The sequence below is a fragment of the Pygoscelis adeliae genome, unplaced genomic scaffold, assembly GCF_000699105.1.
Source record: "Pygoscelis adeliae isolate BGI_AS28 unplaced genomic scaffold, ASM69910v1 Scaffold38, whole genome shotgun sequence".
NCBI lineage: Eukaryota > Metazoa > Chordata > Aves > Sphenisciformes > Spheniscidae > Pygoscelis > Pygoscelis adeliae.
In genome coordinates, this window is record NW_008825614.1 from 3,644,734 (window position 1) to 3,665,163 (window position 20,430).

Sequence of the window (20,430 nt, forward strand, 5' to 3'; positions counted from 1 at the left end):
GGGGTTGCGAGGGCAGCAACCCCGAGTCCCCCTTCGCCATCTGCTCCTCAAGCTGAGAGCAGCAGCCCCCAGAGCAGCTGCACAGCTGCCTGCTCTCCCCCAAGCACCATCAGCGCTGAGGAAATACAGCACCCTGAAAGGAGAAGGGGGAAAAGCTTCACACAATTCAACCGATTATTAGATTACATCTCAAGGACAGTGGTGAGAGGTATGTGTTACATACCTCGGGGGCTTCTGTCAGTTATACCGATGCTGAATTATGGCGAATAAAGAATGCTACCATAGTCATCGTGCCATTTTCTAATGAGATTATTTCTACAGAGGTCAGAAACACTCACATGGCTCGTGGATAAAATACTTACCAACAATCATCAGTCGATCTGAAACTTACTGAATGCTGGGAAACCATCTGTTTGGACTATTATATCCACATTAATGATGACATATGTGTGCATGGGTTAGACAGAGTAAGCAGATGTGGCAACTAGAAAGGAAGATTGCTGCAAACAGCATTCATTTGCAGATTTAATGAAAAGTTTAGACAAAAGGTAAGAGTGTTATTATATTACATTTGCAAGAGTTGTTGAAGATGGTAAGAAATTGCTAGAATTTGCTTCTCTTAAACAGCCCAGAGCCAGTGACTTCAGAAACACATAATATGCACATCCCAAATACTCTTTCCATTTCTTAGCCAAAATCTTGTGCCATTGGTCGAAAAATCATCACTACCTGTTTAAGCATTTTTGTGTTCATGTGTGATCCACTGACTAGTCCCTCCTCCACAGCTGTAGACAAGTGTTCAGAATATAGAAACAATCAATGTAAATGACATAACCTTGTTGGTTTTTCCCAGAGTCTAAGAATGGCTGTAGGCACATCACAGATCTCGCTACTGCACTGCCTCTTTCCTAGCAGGGACGGGTAGCAGCTACTCATGGAAAGAAAATAGAAACCAGGACAAATACAGAATAATCTTCTGCCTACAAAGTGGTTCCCTATAGAAAAGGCCAAGCTGACTAGGGGAATGAACGGGAAACATCAAAGATACCAACCTTTTTGCAGTCCATCAACAGGTAGAGGGTGGGAGAGGTCACAGTGACCCCGGGAGTAGCTTTATGCAACATTTCAATCCCAATTGCAACCTCAAACCAAGGTTTGACAGAGAAGTAAGTTTTGAATACAAAGTTGAAAAAGGAGTTTTACACAGGCTCGAAGGACTGTGAGTTCCAATATTAACTGAAGGGAGATACCTGTGAAATATTTTAGACAAGAAAAAGAAACTGGGGCAGTCATCATGTGTCCCCTTAGTCAGCCGGGAGAATTTCTATCATAATACGTCTATTGTCAGTACTCCTGTATTATATGAAGCAACGTTAGGGTAGGGAAATTCCTCATTGTTTTTCAAACCCAAACGAGAACTGAGCATAATATTTTACAAGTGAAAACTATACTACCTGCACAGTCACATTTCCTGCTGCAAAGGGAGTAGGAACTTGATCTCTAAGTTTTGGAGAAGGCAATGTTTAGAAGGTATCTCTAAAGTCAGTGTACAGACAGATTAAAATCTTGACTCTCCCATCCTAAGGCTGTAAGTCTAGAGGGAAACAGTGGTAGCTCAGATATCACTCTGCAATAATTACTGCCAACAATTTAGTTTTCTAAAGGCAGTAATTCTGGTTTTAGAACAACACAGAAAATTGCCTCCATGCCCCTGGTATGAAAACTTTGCCCTAGCCAACATACCTCATCATAAATTATCTGGTAAGGAGAAATCCTTTAGAAGCCATGAATGGTGTTGCAGGACCAATTCACTAAATCTGCCATAACACACTTGAGAGATAATTGATATGTCAAGCCTCATCAATATCAACCTACTTAAAGTAAGGACAAGAGGAGAGGGGAAGAATGATAATGAATAATACCATTATGTGAAGCTAGTTAACTTATAGCTTAGAAACAGATACGTATCAGTCACCAATCTGAACGTCCTTGAATTTCATGAAAGTCTGAACTTATAAGCAGTCTTAACTCCTTAAAAAGCTTCTTTCCATAGAAATTGATTATTTGTTGACAGAGTAGTAGTCTTTTTTTCTATTTTAACTTCCAAGACTTAACCTTTTTTTCCAACTTTACACAGGAGGTAAAATAATGAGTTTGGACAGCCTACAGGACACATCAGTAAAATATTATTTAAAAAAAAAATCTCTTCCTGACCAGGCAGAGGAAGCAAAGTGTCAGATCTCTCAAGAGCTCCAAGCCTCAGAGGAGGTTTCTGCCAATTTTCAGCGCTACGAATTTGTTCTCTGTGTCATTCTCAGTTACTGGTTGTATATCTTCTCCTAATCAATACACATGCATATACATCCCACATGACTTTCTCATCAAAGGTCTTGCATCGCAGTTATTGTCCACCCACTTTGAAAACTGATGTTGAACACAACCCCGTTTCCTGTTCCCCGTCTATTCCTTCCTCTCTATCTCTTTTCTCATTTCCCTCCCCCTCCACTTCTCCTTGTGACATCCCCCTCTCATAAAATATTGTCTCACTCTCTCCATCTGCTTCTTCAGCCATCTGCTCACTCCTTCCCTCCCTTCTTGCTGGGTTACTCCACAGTCTCTCTAGTGTAGCTCCATAGTCTCCCTGTAGCATCACTAAAACTCTTTTTCTTTTCTTCTTCTGTTCAAAGATAACAAGTACAGCGAGCTTTCCACTCTAGGCCTTGATGGAGGGGAGGGTGCAAAATAAATATCCATGAGTTTAATAATCCTCTGCCTTGACAACTGTAAGATCCTTTGCAAGCTTCATGTTTCACACTGCTCCTCTTCATTTTATCCAAAACGCCATGGCCAATATGATCTTCTTTCCTTGACAGGATGTTCTGGCCATTTCATCCCACTTCTTAAGTCAACCTCATTAGCCACCTACGTCCTACAGGATTTTCAGATTCCCTATCTTCACGTCCACTGTCCTGAGCAGCTCCGTCTTCTCGCCTGGCACCTGGTGCCATCCTCTGCCAATTCTGCTTGGTTTGCTTTGATCTCATCTCACAAGCACTTCTGTGCCTTCTCCTATTCAGACATTCTCTGCCTGGAATCAGCTCTTGAAGCTGATTACTACTCCATTTCCCTCTTGCTCGCCCTCTCTTTTCTACTCTGTCAAAGACTGTCATCTTTTCCACACACAAAACTAGAGAACCCTTCAATTCCTGATAGAGAGGAAAAATATTACATTTAAATACCATCAAACATCCATTTCCAAGTCTGTGCCTTTCTTCCTTCTAAAACACCTGGCTTTCTATTATTCATTTGATTTCCCTGTTTTGCTTCCGTTCATAATCGTTCACCTCCCAGTACCCGCATTATACATTTCTTTATGCCTAATCATTTCCTGTTCAACCCCTTCGTTTATGCCTTCTCTCTGTGTTTTTCAGTGAACATAGCAGGTTACTACCAGATCTTGTTCTGCCTGAGAACAGCCTACCTCATTCCGGGTGATAAACAAGTAACATATAGCAATTAAAATTCGGGAAGGCAAAATCAGAGAGATGGCGTTGACTTTGTTTTTCCCCTCCCTCTTCACCTCTCTCATTAGCTACTGACATTTGGAAAATATCAACCAACTCTAATAAACAACAAAAATCTATCCCAGTTTCCTAAGAACCCGAGGCTTATATGATCACAGCCTGCCAATCAGTTCCATCCTAACCACTTTTGTACCTGTAAGTCAGTATCAAACAAGTAATACGAAGACAGTAAGGACCCACAGGTTATCAGTGGTGAAGCAAAGAGAAACCCAAATTAGCATCCTCATTAACTGTGGGATGCGGCAGCCAGCTGGCCTGACCAGCAGAGTAGTTCAGGCCACCCATCAGTACGTGCCTGGCTTGGGAGCAGCCAAAGCACCTCTGGCACGTGCCCGGCGCATGGTAAAGGGAGGGAGCTGGGAGCACCGAGGGGAGTATGGTAGAAGAAATAACTCTGTAAAAGGCAGCCTCCCTTAGTTTCCCTGCTTACAGTGAAAGGATCAGGGGTTTAGTCTTGAATTATTTCACGTAACACCAAACCACTGCCTATTTCAACTTTTCCAGATCCTTTTCCAGAAGATCGTTAAGAACATAACTCTGATGCATTAATATCTATAAAACAGATGAAGCTTTTTTTTTGTTTGTTTCTCCCGACCAGGAAAGAAACAATATGCTCTCTACCTTTTCTGAATTATACTGGGATTTGCAGTCACCAGCTGGGTTTTCGATCCAACGTCCTTGCTGTATTCACTGGATAGAGGAGGAAGGTTGCACCTGTGCACAGAAAGACAGTCAAGATTTTAAATGACATTCAGGATTGGCAGGCTTCAACCTCAGTCTTTTTTGATCTGAAAGTTTGCAGGTGTTTATGCAGAAAATGTAAAAGTGCTGTATAAATACTAGACCAAGCTACAAATGTTCCCTACTGTACCACACCTATAAGCACAATAGGACATTTTTGTACCAGATTGTGGGGAGATGTAGAAATAAAACCTTTTGCTGAGATGGTCTTATGTAACTACTAAGCAAAAACAAAGACATATAGACTTGGCATTTCCGACAGGCTGAAAGGCTGTGGAAGGGGCTGTTATTATCAATAGCAAAGACTTTTTTTCTCCAAATTCTTTTAAAGTTCTGTCTTGTTTATCAGTTTATCAGTACCAGGCTCCAGACTGTTACCACCCTGTGGTATTACAAGCATTACACGTCTTGCAAACAATGGGCGACGGGCATTTTTCATATTACACTGCGGGGTATCTTCAGCATACAGAATTTACCAAGAAAACACAGAGAAAAATTTTAAGTGGCTATTTAAATATGTGCATCTCAGTTCTGCTCACAGTCTTGTTCTGGTGGGCAGGGTGATAACGTAATAAAGAGAAAGCGACTGAGCAAATTTACTTTGGAAAGCAGGTAGCCAAGACTCCAAAAAACAGAAGTAGAGAGAAACTTCCAGACAATGAACAGTCCTAAATGCTCCCTAGTAAAGACCTATGAGAAGAAGGAAGGCACAGTAGATAAAGATGAAAATACATTCAAACAGTATCCAAGCCTATGCACTGCTCCAAAAGTTAGTTAAGAGAAATCTATTCAAATACAGAGTAATTACACCAAAAATTGGTGTAAAAATATTTGTCATTTCAAATTTGTCCAACTTTTTACATCAAAGATAGGAACGATATTTTTATTGTTTAAAAGGCAAAAATGAAACCAGGATTCTCAGAGACAAGTAGAATTTGAAATTTTTTCAGAAAAAAACTTTTAGTTTTTTACGTTGTTGGGTTTTGGGGGTTTGTTGGGGGGGTTTAAAAAAAAAAAAAGTTTGTGGCTCTACCATAACCAAATTTGCCCTCCAATTTTTAAGTTCAACCACTGAATCAAGACATCCCCATTTGCATGTGCTGGTTTCATTGGTTTTCTGCAGCACGCTGGAAAAGCACAGCACAGAGACAGAGTGCACGAGGTAAGAAAAGGCAAGGGGCATCCTCGGGCACCAGCTCCTGCCTCTTCCTGCTCCCACTGAGAGCACGTGCTGAGCAAATGCTGACCCTAAAGAAGGGAGTCAAGCAGCCCCTGGTTGCTTTAAGCTCTGCAGACAACCACCCCCACAGAGGACGAGGCCCCAGCACTGGAAAAGGGCAAGCAGCGGCGCAGAGAGGAGTTGTTTCATGTTCATAACTTCTCTCAGTACCAGGGAGACGTGGTTTCCTTTGCTGCATGTCTTACGCCTGTGAAGAGCTACGCCATTTTTCTCACTGTCTTCTCCATGAAACTTTCTGCAGCACTCCACTTCTGCGTGCATCCTCCAGGCAGCTGGCCTCAGTCATGAAGCCCTTGAACCCAACAATGAGTTGCTTATCCAATTTTTTTATCTTAATAATTCAGAGGCCCATTTCCTACACTAGTGAGAGGTGGGAGCTGGGGAAGTGAGCTACGGTTCAGTTTTTACGGCAGTTTCCAGGGGCCACTGCAGAAACTGTTGTGCTCTTGCACTACAGGTTGCCATACTCTTCCGCCACGCTGGGAAAATCAGTCTCGTCACAAGGAAAGCCCTTGCTTCCACAGCAGTCGCTGCCTCCATTAGCATTTTCACTGACCTCTGCAGCATTCGGAGAAGGGATCCAGGCGCTTGCGACAGCAGAGTGCAGCAAACGAGGCTGCACAAATTCCCAGCCGCACCTCCACGTGTTACGGTTTTGTGCAATGTCAGTGCCCGGAGAGGGCACTAGCGTGCACACTGTATACTCCCTGCAATGTCTGTTAAAGCAAAACATCCCGCAGCTTTTAAGAAGCCATTTTGGGTTGAAGTTTATTTAAAAGCACTATGGAGGACCAAGATCTCTCCCTAGTTTTTATCACCTTACCATCTCAATAATGAAATTTCTCTCACAAGTCAGTCCGAGGTGCATTATTTAAACACATCTAATTCCTTTCATCAGTAAGTCTCATTCCTAGCTTGTTCTGCATGAAATATTAAGAAATGGCCTGAGTATCCAGAGGAAACTCAGCAAGAAACCAGTTGATTGACAGAAACTTCTTGGCCTTTCAGATTATTTTGTTGACCAGGTCAGCAGAGCGCTGAGTGTTGTGAAGGTGAGGAACACACCAAGAAACAAAAGATACATCTTAAGAAACGTCTCTAATTAACAGCTGCAAGGGTCAAATGAAAGGATCCTTCAACCCTCACCAGGCAGAAACAGCTCTTCTGGGTTTGGCTAAGACAGAAGTCCATGTCCCACAGCGCAGAGAATCCAGGCAACTTGGCTGGGCAATGGCATGTGCATTTGGTGGGTGCTATGTGATTATCTAGCTATTTTAGGATGTTATCTATGCACATATACTAAACACTAGGGACTAATATGAATTTAATATGTAATTGCAAACATTCATTTTTATTCCTTTGTGGCACCTTGGCTAGCATCAACACAATAATTGCATAAGGCAGCTGAAAGCCACGTTTCTCTGGACTCGTCTACAAACCCCAAAGTGCCACCACATTTAACCTCCCCAGCTCCACCTGGGCTGGTACGGCTAGATGGCACGGCACAGTGTGATTAAAAGATAACAGCTTGGCCTCCCCGAACTGGGACAGCCACTAGTCAACTTGAAATAGTGACAAGTTGCTTCTAGTTTTGGAATAAACTCACCAGCAAACAGCTTGGAAAACTCCCTGCGATCCCCTGCTATTTTACAGAGAGAAACCCTCTCCCTGGGAGATGTGCAAACCACAGCAGAGCCATGGAAAGTGGTTGGGGGAAAGGAAGAATTGTGAGATGTAGAAATATTTCTTCAAAATCTAATGCCAAGAAAACGTGTCCTCTATCAAAATACACATAAAAACATTGCTTAGGGTTTAGTACCCAACACTTCTCTCTTAAAATAAGCGTTAGCAGGAAGGGAGAGGGCAAATCAAAATTTTTTCTTAGAAATAAGGATTACAAACTCGAAAGCCAGCCAGGTATCAGAAGAGCCTATTATAACCGCGCTACCTAAACATGTAGACCATATGCCATGCACCTTTTTCATTGCAGATGCAGTGTGCTATGCCTTAGGGGCTGAAAACTGCTGCTCTTTTAATCTCTATGTTGGTACAACTGTGTGTGTAGAAGACGCTCAGCAACGAGATGAGTTTAAACTCATTAATTAACCTTAGTGATTACAATATATCAAAGAAGATGGCTGCAGTCATATGACAGAGTTTATGGAAATACATGTAAGTGAAATCAAAAACCATGTGAATGGAAGAAAAGAACAAGGGCAAAACCTGGCATGATATTTCACACTGCGGAAATACTTTAAAGATAATACACAAATTTCTTTTAAAAAAATGAAATGTTTTAGTGACGCAAGTCACTATTGTGCTCTTTCTCTCTCAGCTCTCAGATTATAGAAAACAGATTTAGAAAAGATCAACTAAATCCCATCTTCCACCTGCTATAAAAATATTTTCTCCCAGTGGTATATTAGCATCTAACCCAAAAGAACCGAAACATTTTCCATAAATATGGCTGCACATTACTAATACAAGACAGCCTGCAGGCAGCTACTGGGATTTTTGCAGGATTTTCCCTATCACTTATTTCCAATTCAGAATAAGTTCTGTGCAGATAATGGTTGCTTTACCCTCCCTGGAGAGAAAAGGATTTTTCTGATCAAGCTACACCAACTGCTGTTCTTTCAAAAAAAGTTTCTATTGTTTTTGTAACTGATTGCTCCTACAGCATTTCAATTTCCCATTGCATCTAGATATTACCACGGTATATACCCTGCAGTTTCTTGTATTTGGTCTGTGGAACACCTAAGGAGTTTTGCAGTAATGGCAATCAGCACACTGCCTTTCTCCCCCTGTGCCTTACATCATCTCTTCTGTGAATGCTCTAAGTATACGTTTCCTTTTGCCTTTAGTTTGTTGTATTTCTTTGCTTTAACATTGAAGGCATTTTTTCGTCTTTGAGATGCAAACCAGAAATTACAGTAATACTGTTTGGCTTGCAGCAAATTTGTATGGCTGTATAAGCAGCCATCAGGATCTAATAAGGAGACTTGCTAAAGTGGGTGTTCATTATGCAAGCATCTCAAAACCCAAAGAAACTCCATTTCTCATCTCTTTGGGAGCATTCCTCCAGCTTCTCCCTCACAATGGTTTTCGCATTCATGTTTAACAGGGAGGAACTAATTTCTGACTTTCTTCCTTAAAGAATACAGACCTAGAAAGTGCCAAATTCAATCATGGAAGCAGTAGCTGGTTCAACATTCCTCCTGACAGGTTCTTATAACTTCAGGAAGGCTGGAGGGAAAGGAAATGTGAGGAATCCCAAAAACCCTCAGTCTTGAGGGATGAAAAACACAGAAATAAGCTTGTTCCAACTTATTTCTTAGGCCTTGCCCCATAATTGAGTTCAATGGATTGCATATGATGGCATTTAGAGTTGCAGAGGACGGAGCACAGTGCAGGATGAGACCCTGCCTAACATTGCATAAGTAAAGAGAAAAGCAGCTCTTCAGTATCCCTCTGTGACACTGCACAATCTGTCACAACCTTAACCCATCCATCAGCAGATTGCCCCCACACTACCCACACATTTGCTGAAGCCAGTCAAAACTCTCTTTTTTGCCTCTCCTCACACTTTTACCCAAATCACTTGTGTAAAGCATCCTGCAAAGGGGGGAGGGGAGGGGAACAAGGCAAATTATAATTGATTAATCACAACTGAATAGCTTTGAAAAGTCCAAGACTTAGCAGGGGGAAGGGGAGACAATGTGTCATTGAGGTTTCTGTCTTACCGCATGACAAAATCTGCTTGATCTATTTGTTTGCCGCAGCCGCTCTTTTTCAGGATCCCACCGTTTCCCACCACGGAGCATTTCTTCAGTGGCAGCTGGAAGGGAGTAGCCTAGCAACACAAAACAAGGACCAGTTTTACAGAGGAGAACACACGAATCTTTGTAGCAGCCGCTCCTGGAGAACCCGGGGAGCTGGCAGGACTCAAAGTGATGAAAGAAAAGGGAGAACTAGGAGCTAGGGGGAAAAAAAAAGAAAGTACATAAATTAGCTGGTAAGTAGACATAGGACAGGTCTTGTCCCCACTCCCCAAACCAGGACACAACAAATGTGATACAGAAGATAACAACATCCCTGCAAAACGAAAACTGCCTGAAGTCCTGATGCAGATACTGACCAAGCCAGGCGGTCAGGTCAGAATGAGCCTTCTAGCCAAGCTGCAAGGACACCAGGGAAAAAGACAACCAGGAAAAAAAGGGAAAAAAAAAAAAACATTAAAGTGACCTTCCTGAGCTGATATACAAAACACAGCTCTGGGGAGGGAGGGAAGGAAGGAAAAGGAAGGAAGGAAAAGGAAAAGGAAGGAAGGAAAAGGAAGGAAGGAAAAGGAGGGAAGGAAAAGAGGAAAAGGAAAAGGAAAAGGAAAAGGAAAAGGAAAAGGAAAAGGGAAAGGGAAAGGGAAAGGAAAAGGAAAAAAAATGAAGGGGGAACGAGGTGATGACAGAAGGGCACTGGGAATCAGAAGTCACCCTGGCTCCCTCCATGGTTGTGTCAGTGGGACAGGTCACTCTGAAGCCTTAGGCAAATATATTTAGAGTTTGACAGCAGCTCCTTAAACACTCAGCTGCCCAGACACAGCATAGATTAAAATTAGAAAGGGACCATTTTAACTAAGCAGCTCTTGTAGCAGCTTAGCAGGGCGTTAAAGTGCAAGGTCAAATTGTCATGCTATCTTATGCATCAAACACAGTAAGAAATTAGATCTGTATAGTCTTATTCATTCCAAAGGATCACAAAACTACGGGTGGGACATCTTCCCGTCAGCCCCAAGTCATTCACCTTTAGTGAGGTCGGGACAGCCATTTAAACAGCACACAGTGCACCAGTGCAGCCCAGCATATTAAAAAAAAAAGGTGGTGAAAAGACGTGAATTTAAAGCAGTGTGATTTAGTTACCGAATGGAATTTGTCTACAATACAAGAGTTAATATTCTCTTCATGCAATGTGTGGGGATGTTTCATTTATCAAACCTGTCAAAACCTGACTTTGCAGTAGAGACAGAAGTTACTGCACAGGCCTCCGAGACTGCAAATGCCACGGTGACAGGATGCAGCATCGCAAAACAATTCTCCTCTCTGGAAGGACAAGGTAGAACCGTGGCAGCACTTCTCCTCACTTACATGTACAGAGCAATGTCTAACATTGCATCATGTATTCACCAGGCATTACGATGGTGTGCATGGTCCAGAAAACAGACCCAGCGTTATAGCACAAACTATGTATTTGTTAGGACTTATTTCTAATGTCCTATTTCTTTTCTTCCTCAGATGTATTTGCTTTATCTTCCTTTCTCAGAAAACTAGAGTCTATTCAGCTAGTATAAAGCCACAACCTGCTTTCTAATGAAAAACATTAAAGCATTTTGCTTATCCTAACTCTGGATTAAGATATGCTAAAGCAGAAAAATAAATTTTAGTTTCCTGAGGCCCAGCCACCGTTAAGAACCCAGTGATAGCACGGTGGAGCAATATTAAGCATGCAGCTGCATTCTTGTCCTGCATCTGCCTTCTCAAGAACATTTTTTTAATTTACACAGTTATTGAACTAGGAGCATATCTTGAAATTCAAAGGACATTTCATCGCTGAGGTGACCCTGACCAAATGAGAGCTCACATGCTCAGTAAAGCGAGGGGGAGGGGAATCAGAGGAAATGTAGAAGAGATGTGTTTTATAAATAACAGTACCTTTCTTATTCAAGATATATCAAAGCTCCTTCCAAGAGAGCTAGTTATGCAAAGGCAAGGCTGTGACAATCACAGACAAAGGCAGCAGCCATTAACTCCTGCTTTTAAGAGCTGTGGATACTCTGTCACATAAATTATGTGGCTTTTGTACATGTTGAGTGGCTTTAGACCCCCAAAATAAACATTTAGGAGTTATTAAATGCTTCGAAATTCTGTGAGTTGCAAACAGCCTTTGACATTGCTTGAGATGACTTGCTGTCCTTCAAGGGAGGCTTATATCCTGTTATGCTCAAAGGTTATAATATTAGTTGTCATTTGCATACATATTTTTGTTTCCAAAAGCATGTGAAGCTTTGCAACTCTTGTCCTTCAGAGAGTCCAAGAAACAAAAGAAGAAGATTAGGGCTGCCAGGGGGATTTGAAGGAGCCAGAGGAAAGTAGAAGGGGCAGATAAAATAACCATGGTGGTTGTCCCTCTGCCTAACCTGCAAAGAAATCCACTCGCTCTATGTACATAGGAGGAAAACCAGGCTGAACACAGTTCTCTCTGAAAAGCCACCAGGCCCACAAGAGCCCACAGAAGCTTTTGCCTCCCCCAGCAAAGTACTGAAAATTGAGGACATGGCATAGACAGCGGACAGAGTCTACACACCGCGTTTAGCTTAAAATGTTCAACGGATGCATTTTCCGGAAAACCATACTTACAAACTTCCTACAGACATTATGCAAAAGACCTAGTTCCAGTACCATAACGGGGGGGCGGCGGGTTGTAAAGGCCTAAGGATTAAGTGCCCCTGCTGCTTGGTGGGATTTCAGCTGCTTTGAGCTTAATGAAGAGCAATTGCTTAGGATGACCTGGGAGAAACCTGCATTTGTTATCTTGCACGTGACCTTTCTTCAAACATTTAAATCGCAGGTCTGTATTATTGCTGAGACTGCAGGGGCATTTCAGGAACTCTGCCCTGAGCCTCTTTGTCCAAACAAACTGCCTGGTCATACACAAATCATACAAGTCAAACTCAAGTGTTGCCCATAAGCGACTATGAAATATATGGCTCCTTTTTCTCTCTACAAAAGGCATTTCTCTTTTCCCTCTTTCAAAGGAACAGGCTCCTGGGCTTTTAAATTGTTAGGAAATCACCATCCTGTAATCTAGTTAGCAGCAGCATACCCAACCCGCTGCAGGACGTTAGTGCGGTGGCACACTTCCCTCCTCTCCACATCCAAAGGATGCTCATGAGGCAGATAGCAGAGATAAAGGCACTTAGAGGCTCTTCAAAGCAAAAATGAAATGCTGTGGGCTTCATTCTGTGACTTACCATAAGCATTCAGCTCATTCCTTCCTTTGGGCTGCCCAAAATAGGAGGTGCAAACAGCTTAAGTAAAATTGCAACACAATTAACCAAAAGGTAGTTCCAGCCCTAACACGCAGTAGAACTACTCAGCTTACTAGCTTTCCACATCGCTACTGGGCTTTCAGGATGTTTCCCTGCATCATCTAGCTGTTCCTACTGCTGCCTTGGCAGGGTACGCACTGTATTCAACTGTAAGGTTGAATTTAATATTTAATTAATTATCAAAACCTGGACTTATTTTTTTCCTCTAAGGGTAAAAACCATCGAAGATGGACTCCAATAATGATTTGCTTCCTCATGCCAAGTGATCTTATGCTATCTTCATGGTGTGGGTGATCTGCCTTCAGATTTTTTGAATGTTATGTTGGGGTTGAAGGGTTAGAAGAATGCTACAACTTGCTCCTGAATTAAACCTGTTTTACTTTTTTGTAAAATAGACTTGGGCATTACTTGTAATTTCAGTACAAGGCAATTTTCAATCGAGAGTGTTATGTTTTTAAGGTGATGGTGTTATTTGGAGATAATACTATATAGCAAACCCAAGTTTGCTTCTAGGTTTCTATTACCGGCAAAATATGTTTCACAGGACTTATAAAAACCTTCTCATGCTTTCCTTCTTTACCTCCCACAGCGTAACTCTTTGCTATGCAAATTGTTGGTTCATAGTTAACAGCATATAAGTTCTCACATTGTGGGGACCCAGCTGTCATTTTTGCTAAATGCTCACAGGAAGCTCAGTTGTTTTTCTCCTTAGAATTGTAAGCTGGCCTGAAAAATGCTGGCTTTGGACTGTAAAGTCGTAACAAAAGCATTTCCATTAATATTAGCTTCCTGAAACTTTGTTATTTTCATTGTCAACACATTTGTTATTTTCTTCATTCATAAAATGTTAATCAACAGCCAGAGTCTTGTGGGTGGACTAGAAAAAGATAGCGCAACATCAGTTCATCTACTGTAATAGAGAAAATGTGAAAATAAATGACCAACTCACCTCCACTTTTAAGCAATCATTACCATAGGATTTGCAAATACTGTTAACTAAAAACACCTTGCATATTGGAAGTAAGCGGGATAAATTCCCTTTAAAAGTAAGTTTCAAACAATTTTAAAAAGGATTACGTAAGGTGGTTTTTAAAAGGCATCTCCAAACAAAACCAAAGACAGAAAGGCCCCATTGTCTCATTTTCCCTAGTTTAATACAAAGAAACTCCACTGATAATCAATGAAGATGTTCTAGTTCATATTCATGTAAATGAAAGAAGAACCTGCACATGCCCCTGTGAATTCAATGACAAATAAGAACACAAAGCAATAGATTAAAGACTCCCAATTGAATATGGGACTAATTTAACAAAGCGTCTATCCAGCAATTCACTGATTAGTTTCATCAAATCATTGTCATCAGTTAAAAGAACATTACACAGTACTAACAAAATATAATTTATTTTAGATAATGCTACTCTAATTCACTTTGACTTCATTGTTAGGTTGTTAATGCATTAATTTTTGCCCACTCCCTGCCAAAGACTTTAATCAGCAACCAAGTTCTTACTGGGAAAACAGGAAAAATTACAGTATTCAGCCTCTGATTTAATGCTGCAGATGTCAAAAACATTGAGAACACTGAGAACATAAATTAGAATAAAACATTTTTTTAAATAAGCATTTTGAATTTGCAAGAGATGCTGTGATTTTCTGTCCCTTTTGAGAAGGCAGCATCCTGACGAAAAGGGCGTTGTTCTACTGATTTTCCTAAGGAGACAGCAAAACCCCAAGAGTTAAGGAGAAGCCAAATTCAGCTCTTAACAGAACATTTTCTTGCACCTTTGCATAAGGAAGCAGCTGACACTTTAAAGGATAGCTCTCTGTCTGTCAGCCACAGGTAACGCGGCATTGGTCTTTACACTGTCAGACATGGCGGGGTGGCAAATGCTCCTTCTTCATTGTTTACAAATCATCTTCGCTCTGATGGGCCTTTTGTTCCTCCTACAGAGCTGTCAAGACATGACAGCTTGGTGGCAACCGGCTCCAAAAAACATTAATGTCAGGGACAGCGTATTCCCTATAGGGGAATGTGGAGGGTGGCTGTGGTTCCCTGCATTTCACTCACTACTCTCCACCAAACTGCTCCAGTCCTGCCCTGACCCGGGCACAGGAGCCCAGAGCAAGGAGAAACTATTGATGGCAAGATAATGAACATCACGGAGGTCAGGAGGAGCTGCTGCTCCTAAAAGAGAGAGGACTTTTCAGCCCACCTCCCACACTACGCCTCTACAGCGAGACAGCTGATGTTCTTCTCTCCATCCTTTAGAAGTAATTGTTATTTTCTTGGGAAAATAACTGTTTTCACCAAAAAATGCTTAGGGTTAGGGTTTGGGGGGGTTTTTTTCAGTGAAAACTGAAAATTTTGAAAAATAAAAAATGGACTTTTTTCCGGAAGATTTCCTTTAAAATTGGGTGCACGGTTATCTAAAAGGTCTTGCATGTAGTAATTCATAACTTCAGACATTTTCTATCATACACCTATTCTCAGCCTGGCCTTTCTGTTTGTAGTTACTAACTGAAGTAACTGCACAAAGTTTGAAATGCGTCTAAAATTTTGACAATAATTTAGAACTCGCTTTTGTATAGAGAAACAGAAGAAACATGGATTAGAATGAAAGTGTCTGAGTGCTGGAAAGGGAGAAAATCTTTTCCATGTCATAAATCTTGAGCAAATGTTGTGGGCTGGGAGATACATGCATTGTAACATATTAAGAAACCACATTGATACTTTACTGGCAGGTTTACTGAATGCCATAGAATTCCTAAATTGTTTTGTGTTCACGCAAAGCTGTATTACAAAAGCACATTAATGAAACCGTTCAAAGCTGTATTTCGCATGTGCAAAATCTGTCGGAATCACAATGTGTGTTCCACTGAGACTTGCTAAACGCGTGTGTTAGCTATAACTCGTACAAAATTCTCTATATTCCACTAATACGTGAAAAAATGTGTGAAATGTTAAGCAAGAAGCAAGCCAAAAACCTTGCCTCTATGGTGATGCTGTCACAAAACAGAGGATAGGTATAAGCATACTTACATTCTGTGGAACAGATGAGAATGGAGGCCCTGCCAGACTGATCCCAGGTACGTAGCACGCTGCCTCTTTGTGTATGCTGATTATGAATATCAATAAATAAGCTGAGCACAGGTTTTCAAATTCTGGACTCAGACACTACCAAACCCCAATATTTGATTACAAAGCAATTATTACAGGAAGAAACTGTGACAGTGACTGACTATGAAATCCCTCTAGGACATAAGAAAGAGATCTTAAAATGAACCTTCAGCTACCTGCTTCAGTTTCTTTTTTTCAATAGTTTCCTTGCTCCACAGAGGCACTGCCAACTAACAACTTTTGCAACCTGAAGCTCACGGCTTACACAAAAGAGAAGTGGCCCGGGTGGCGCAAGCTTCTCTGTAGTACCATGCAAGCATGTCTCAGTCGTGACAGCAGTGTCTTTATCAAGCGTTGAAGTGGAATTAAACATTCAAGCTCATGTAAATTTTGTGCTCTTCACAAATACATACTTCAGGCAGTGTTGTTTTTCATGAGATTAGTATCTCATTAAATATTTATACGGGGACACAGGACTGCAAAAGACTGCTTAGGAGACTGAACACATTGCTCTGTGGCTGCGGGAAACCCTCTTATATCCAAAAGGATACCTGGGATATTAACTGCAGAGCAACCACACACAAAAGAGAGAACGCTTTGCAACACACCTGCATATTCACAAAAAACACGGACTACCAGTAACTAGCTGGCAGTCACTTTTAGTTCAAGCTGTACTTCTAAGTAGGAACTTCAAAACAGTGTGCTCTCTAATAGCTTTCCACCCAGCATGAAGTCACTGCAAGTGAGTACTTGCCGTGAATTAAAAGAACATTTCAAATTGCTGCTGTGGCATTTAATTCAATGGAATCGGCCTTCATACAGCCAGGGTAGCACAGTGTGGGGATTATGAAAAAAATTCACATTTGGAGAGTGTAACAGTTTATTTTAGAAAACAGACTATTGATGATATCATAAACAGTATTTTAAACAATGAATGCTCTGGGAATGTGAAGGGAATGCTTCTATTTTATGTGAAGACAAGGAGACATTAATGGGTTGGGAATTCCAAAGTTCTGGAAGATTTCTGGATCCAAACTTTATGGCCTACAATGTACTAGGACCCCAAACTTTGGATTAAAAATGAGAAAAAGGAATTACTGTTTCATGACTAATTAGAAAAAGTAACTCAACCTACTGAGGGTGAGGAAGGTGTCTCTTATTCTGGAAGATGTTATAGCTTCCAACATTTCCAGAACTGGGAGGCCTCAAGAAGGACTTAAGCTTCCTTCCAAATAGCTGCATTCAGATGTTCCATGGAGCAACCCAGTCCCATGTAAACTGTACAAAATGCAAAAATAACGTACAAATTTCTCGAAAAACAGCTTGACCAGAATTTGTAAATAATTGCCTGTGTTGGCTTCCCTAAACACCTTCTCATACACTTGAATAACTCACTTGATTTTTTTTTTTTTTTAATCCTGTGTGGTAGCAAGGATAAACTTCGATTCGTAGGTCGAATCACTAAATTCTGCCTACAGCCACAGGAACACTCAGCAAATCCTTCCTTTTACTTGACCATCTGACATCGTCTTATGCCATGCCGAGCTTAGAGGAAAACAACATCCATTGGGTGGGATTCTCAGCCCTGCTCTGCTTTGCCAGCACCTCCAGAGGTAGGTACACAACACCCTCCCACTTAGATTTCAACTGATTCAGACTTACGTGCTTGCACTGTGCAGCGTTTACACACCAGGCAGCAATTCACCTCCCGGTTCACTGGCACTCTATGGCAGAAAGACTTCAGACACACCAGGTATTCCAGTGGTTATTTAATATCGTACTACGCTGAATGCTTAGCAGCAACCCCTCATCTTTTGGGCTTAGAGACCTAACTTTCAGACGCTCCTTCTGAAGGTTTTGCCCATCCTCCACTTTTTCCCTGTTCCTTTCTTAATCTGCTCCAAGTCTGAGCAGAAGAGAAAAAGCTAAGTATACCAAACTGTGTACGCCAGGGTTGCGTTGATACAATGCTCTAAGCTTAAGTCAAAAAAGTGCATTGAAACATTTTTGAATTTTGACTAGATATTTCATGGAAACAAGGGTAAGCACAAATCATCACTTCACGGGGAAAAAAACTACATTTTTAACGTCATGCATGTCTATTAAACAACAAGAGTAGTTACTATTTTATGAGAGTTTAATAAGTTATTCTGCAGGCCTGGGAAAACACAGTATAAACTTTTTAATTAATCTCCTGTGTTGCAGCGCACAATTTCCTAGCTGAGGAAGCTACTGTATGTAAGCACACATTTTAAATTTTATGCACAGAAGTTTTTGTTGAAGTAAATAACTATAATACTCCCGTCAGAGAAATGTAGACAGAAAACAAATAATATGATTGCCCAGTGACAATGTCCTCTAACCCTGACTGTGCTTTCTCCCTCAGCAATTTCAGGATGACAGAACAGTAACAAGCTGAAACCAAAACAGAATAGGGAAGATTGCAGGGTATCTGCTTACTTACGCCTTGTGCGGGAATAAGTAGACAATGTACTCTCATGTTGAATTATTCTTTTGTGAGAGCGTGGGACAACACACAGCAAAGACAGCAAAACATCTGGAAATTCTGCAAGACCAACTGTTGTTCAGTAAGGGGTACTACTCTCTTATTTTCCCAGCATCACAGAGGATTTCTCAACACAGTTTCATGTACGTGCAAGGTTATTGCCAGGACCAACCCACAATCAAACACACCGTTCCTAAGCATTTTAAGACCAATCCTAACCCTGCAGAACTGATGCAGGATGAATGTTTCTATAATCGCACGAGCAGAATACAAATAACTGTGAAATGCAATAGCCTGCACTGAACGTGTGTAGGGGTAGGAAAGACAGCACGCAGGAGTGCTCTGAAGAAGGTGTCAGGAGACGACCCATCTGCATGGATGTGGTTCATTTCCTAAAAAGCTCATCCAGCCATAGAAACAGAAAGTTCTCTAAAATCTTGTTAGCAGCACACAGTATATGCAATAAATAAGGTTAGTTTCAGCTCATAAAAAAATATAAAGGGCTTTCAATTCTACTTGTATAAAACACAATAAGACTTAAACAAAGGAATGTCTCTGAATTCCTGAGGGCCCTCTGATCCCACTGATATGAATAAGGAGCTGCAGCAAAGGAAATCAATCAATCAGCTTATACAGGCACCAAAATATGGATTTAATTATCATATGATAGATACCTAAGTTTAAAGCATTGGCTTTTATTTTTTAGGATGTCTTGAAAGCAATACGCTTCCATTTAGCTAGAATATTAACCAATGAGCTTCTACAAGGAAAAGATCCACTAATCAAAAAATGTTTCTTATCTTTGCTTTACCTCCAAATAGTTCAGATGAATCAATGACGCCTATTGAGAATCACTAGTTAAAAAGACATCAAAGACAACTAGCAAGTATTGATCTCTCTAGGAAATCTGCAATTAGACTTTGAGTAGAGTTTAAACACTGAGATCAGTTTCTGGCAGCATGAAAACACTGTTGACTTTCTTTAGTACTTGCAGATTTTTTTTTTTCCTTCTCCATTAATGAGAAAAATTAAGCCTCTTAAGAAAGCTTCATTTATCTTATAGGTAAGGAGGAAATATCTAACTATTTTAAGCCAAACTTTAGACTTCGAAAATTCCAAATTTTACAAAACAGATGCAGATACATTTACCGATCTTTCTTTCGGTAAAAAGCAAACAATTCCTCCTGATTCCAATCAGGTAAATGGAGATAAACAGCAAAGTGAACAACAACAGAGAAAGATTAGCTAGGAAACATTCTACAGGCTCTAGTGTTTCAAGGTGTTTAGAATAGTTTATGGGTAGTGATTGGATGAAAAAGCCTTATGATATTTGGTTGCCCAGAAACATAAAAAAAAATCCAACATGTAATATCATCTTTCAGATACAGTGGGTTCATTTAAACACACTACTGAACTGGACGAAACAATGGCATGAATCCAGAGAAGTGAGCAATTTCTTTTTTTCCCCTCCCATAGCACACAGTCAAACCAAATACATAAAATACACTAAGAAATAAGAAACAGTTTGAGGAATCAATAAAGGTACCCAGCTCCAAAGAGTCACTATATCTAGACCAGGTCAAAAGCCTGCATCAATCTGTATCTCACATCTTTAGCCTGCCCTTCATCCACCAACCTGGATGGCACATGAGTTCATTCATGTAACGAACAACACGAGAAAAGTTGACCCATAAGAGCTGAAAGGCAAACAATAGTATGCAAAGAATTTTAAGGACTGCATGTAAAGCAAGGGTATAGGTCTTCATTTAGAGTACTATTTTTCTTTAGGGCAGTCTTTCTGCAGAAATGTAGAGCCAAGATTAAAAGACCTTGCTGAAAAGTAAAAGAGGAGATAGTTCACGCAGTAGCCCTGGGGCCAGTCCGGGCAGGACAAGGTGTAAAAAATGTGCTCTACACCGCAGCCGGGGAGAACGGCCCCACCTGGAGCCTCTGGCAGAAAGCACCTGGGGAGACTCGAGGTCGACCCCTAGGGTTTTGGAGTCGGGGATACAGAGGATCCGAGGCCCGCTATACTCCAACTGAAAAAGAGATATTGGCAGCATATGAAGGGGTTCGAGCTGCTTCGGAAGTGATCGGCACTGAAGCACAGCTCCTCCTAGCACCCCGACTGCCGGTGCT

General features: G+C 41.1%; 1 protein-coding gene across 1 annotated transcript in view; it reads right to left on the reverse strand.

Annotated features, from left to right (window-relative positions):
• The window catches only part of ST8SIA1 (ST8 alpha-N-acetyl-neuraminide alpha-2,8-sialyltransferase 1), a 100,152-nt gene that overhangs the window by 52,377 nt on the left and 27,345 nt on the right, over window positions 1–20,430 (reverse strand). Inside the window, exons 2-3 of the mRNA XM_009332830.1 lie at window positions 9,309–9,418; window positions 4,206–4,298 (exon numbers count right to left, since the gene is read on the reverse strand). Coding sequence (XP_009331105.1) covers window positions 4,206–4,298; window positions 9,309–9,418 — 203 coding nt within the window. The remainder of the gene's footprint in view (window positions 1–4,205; window positions 4,299–9,308; window positions 9,419–20,430) is intronic.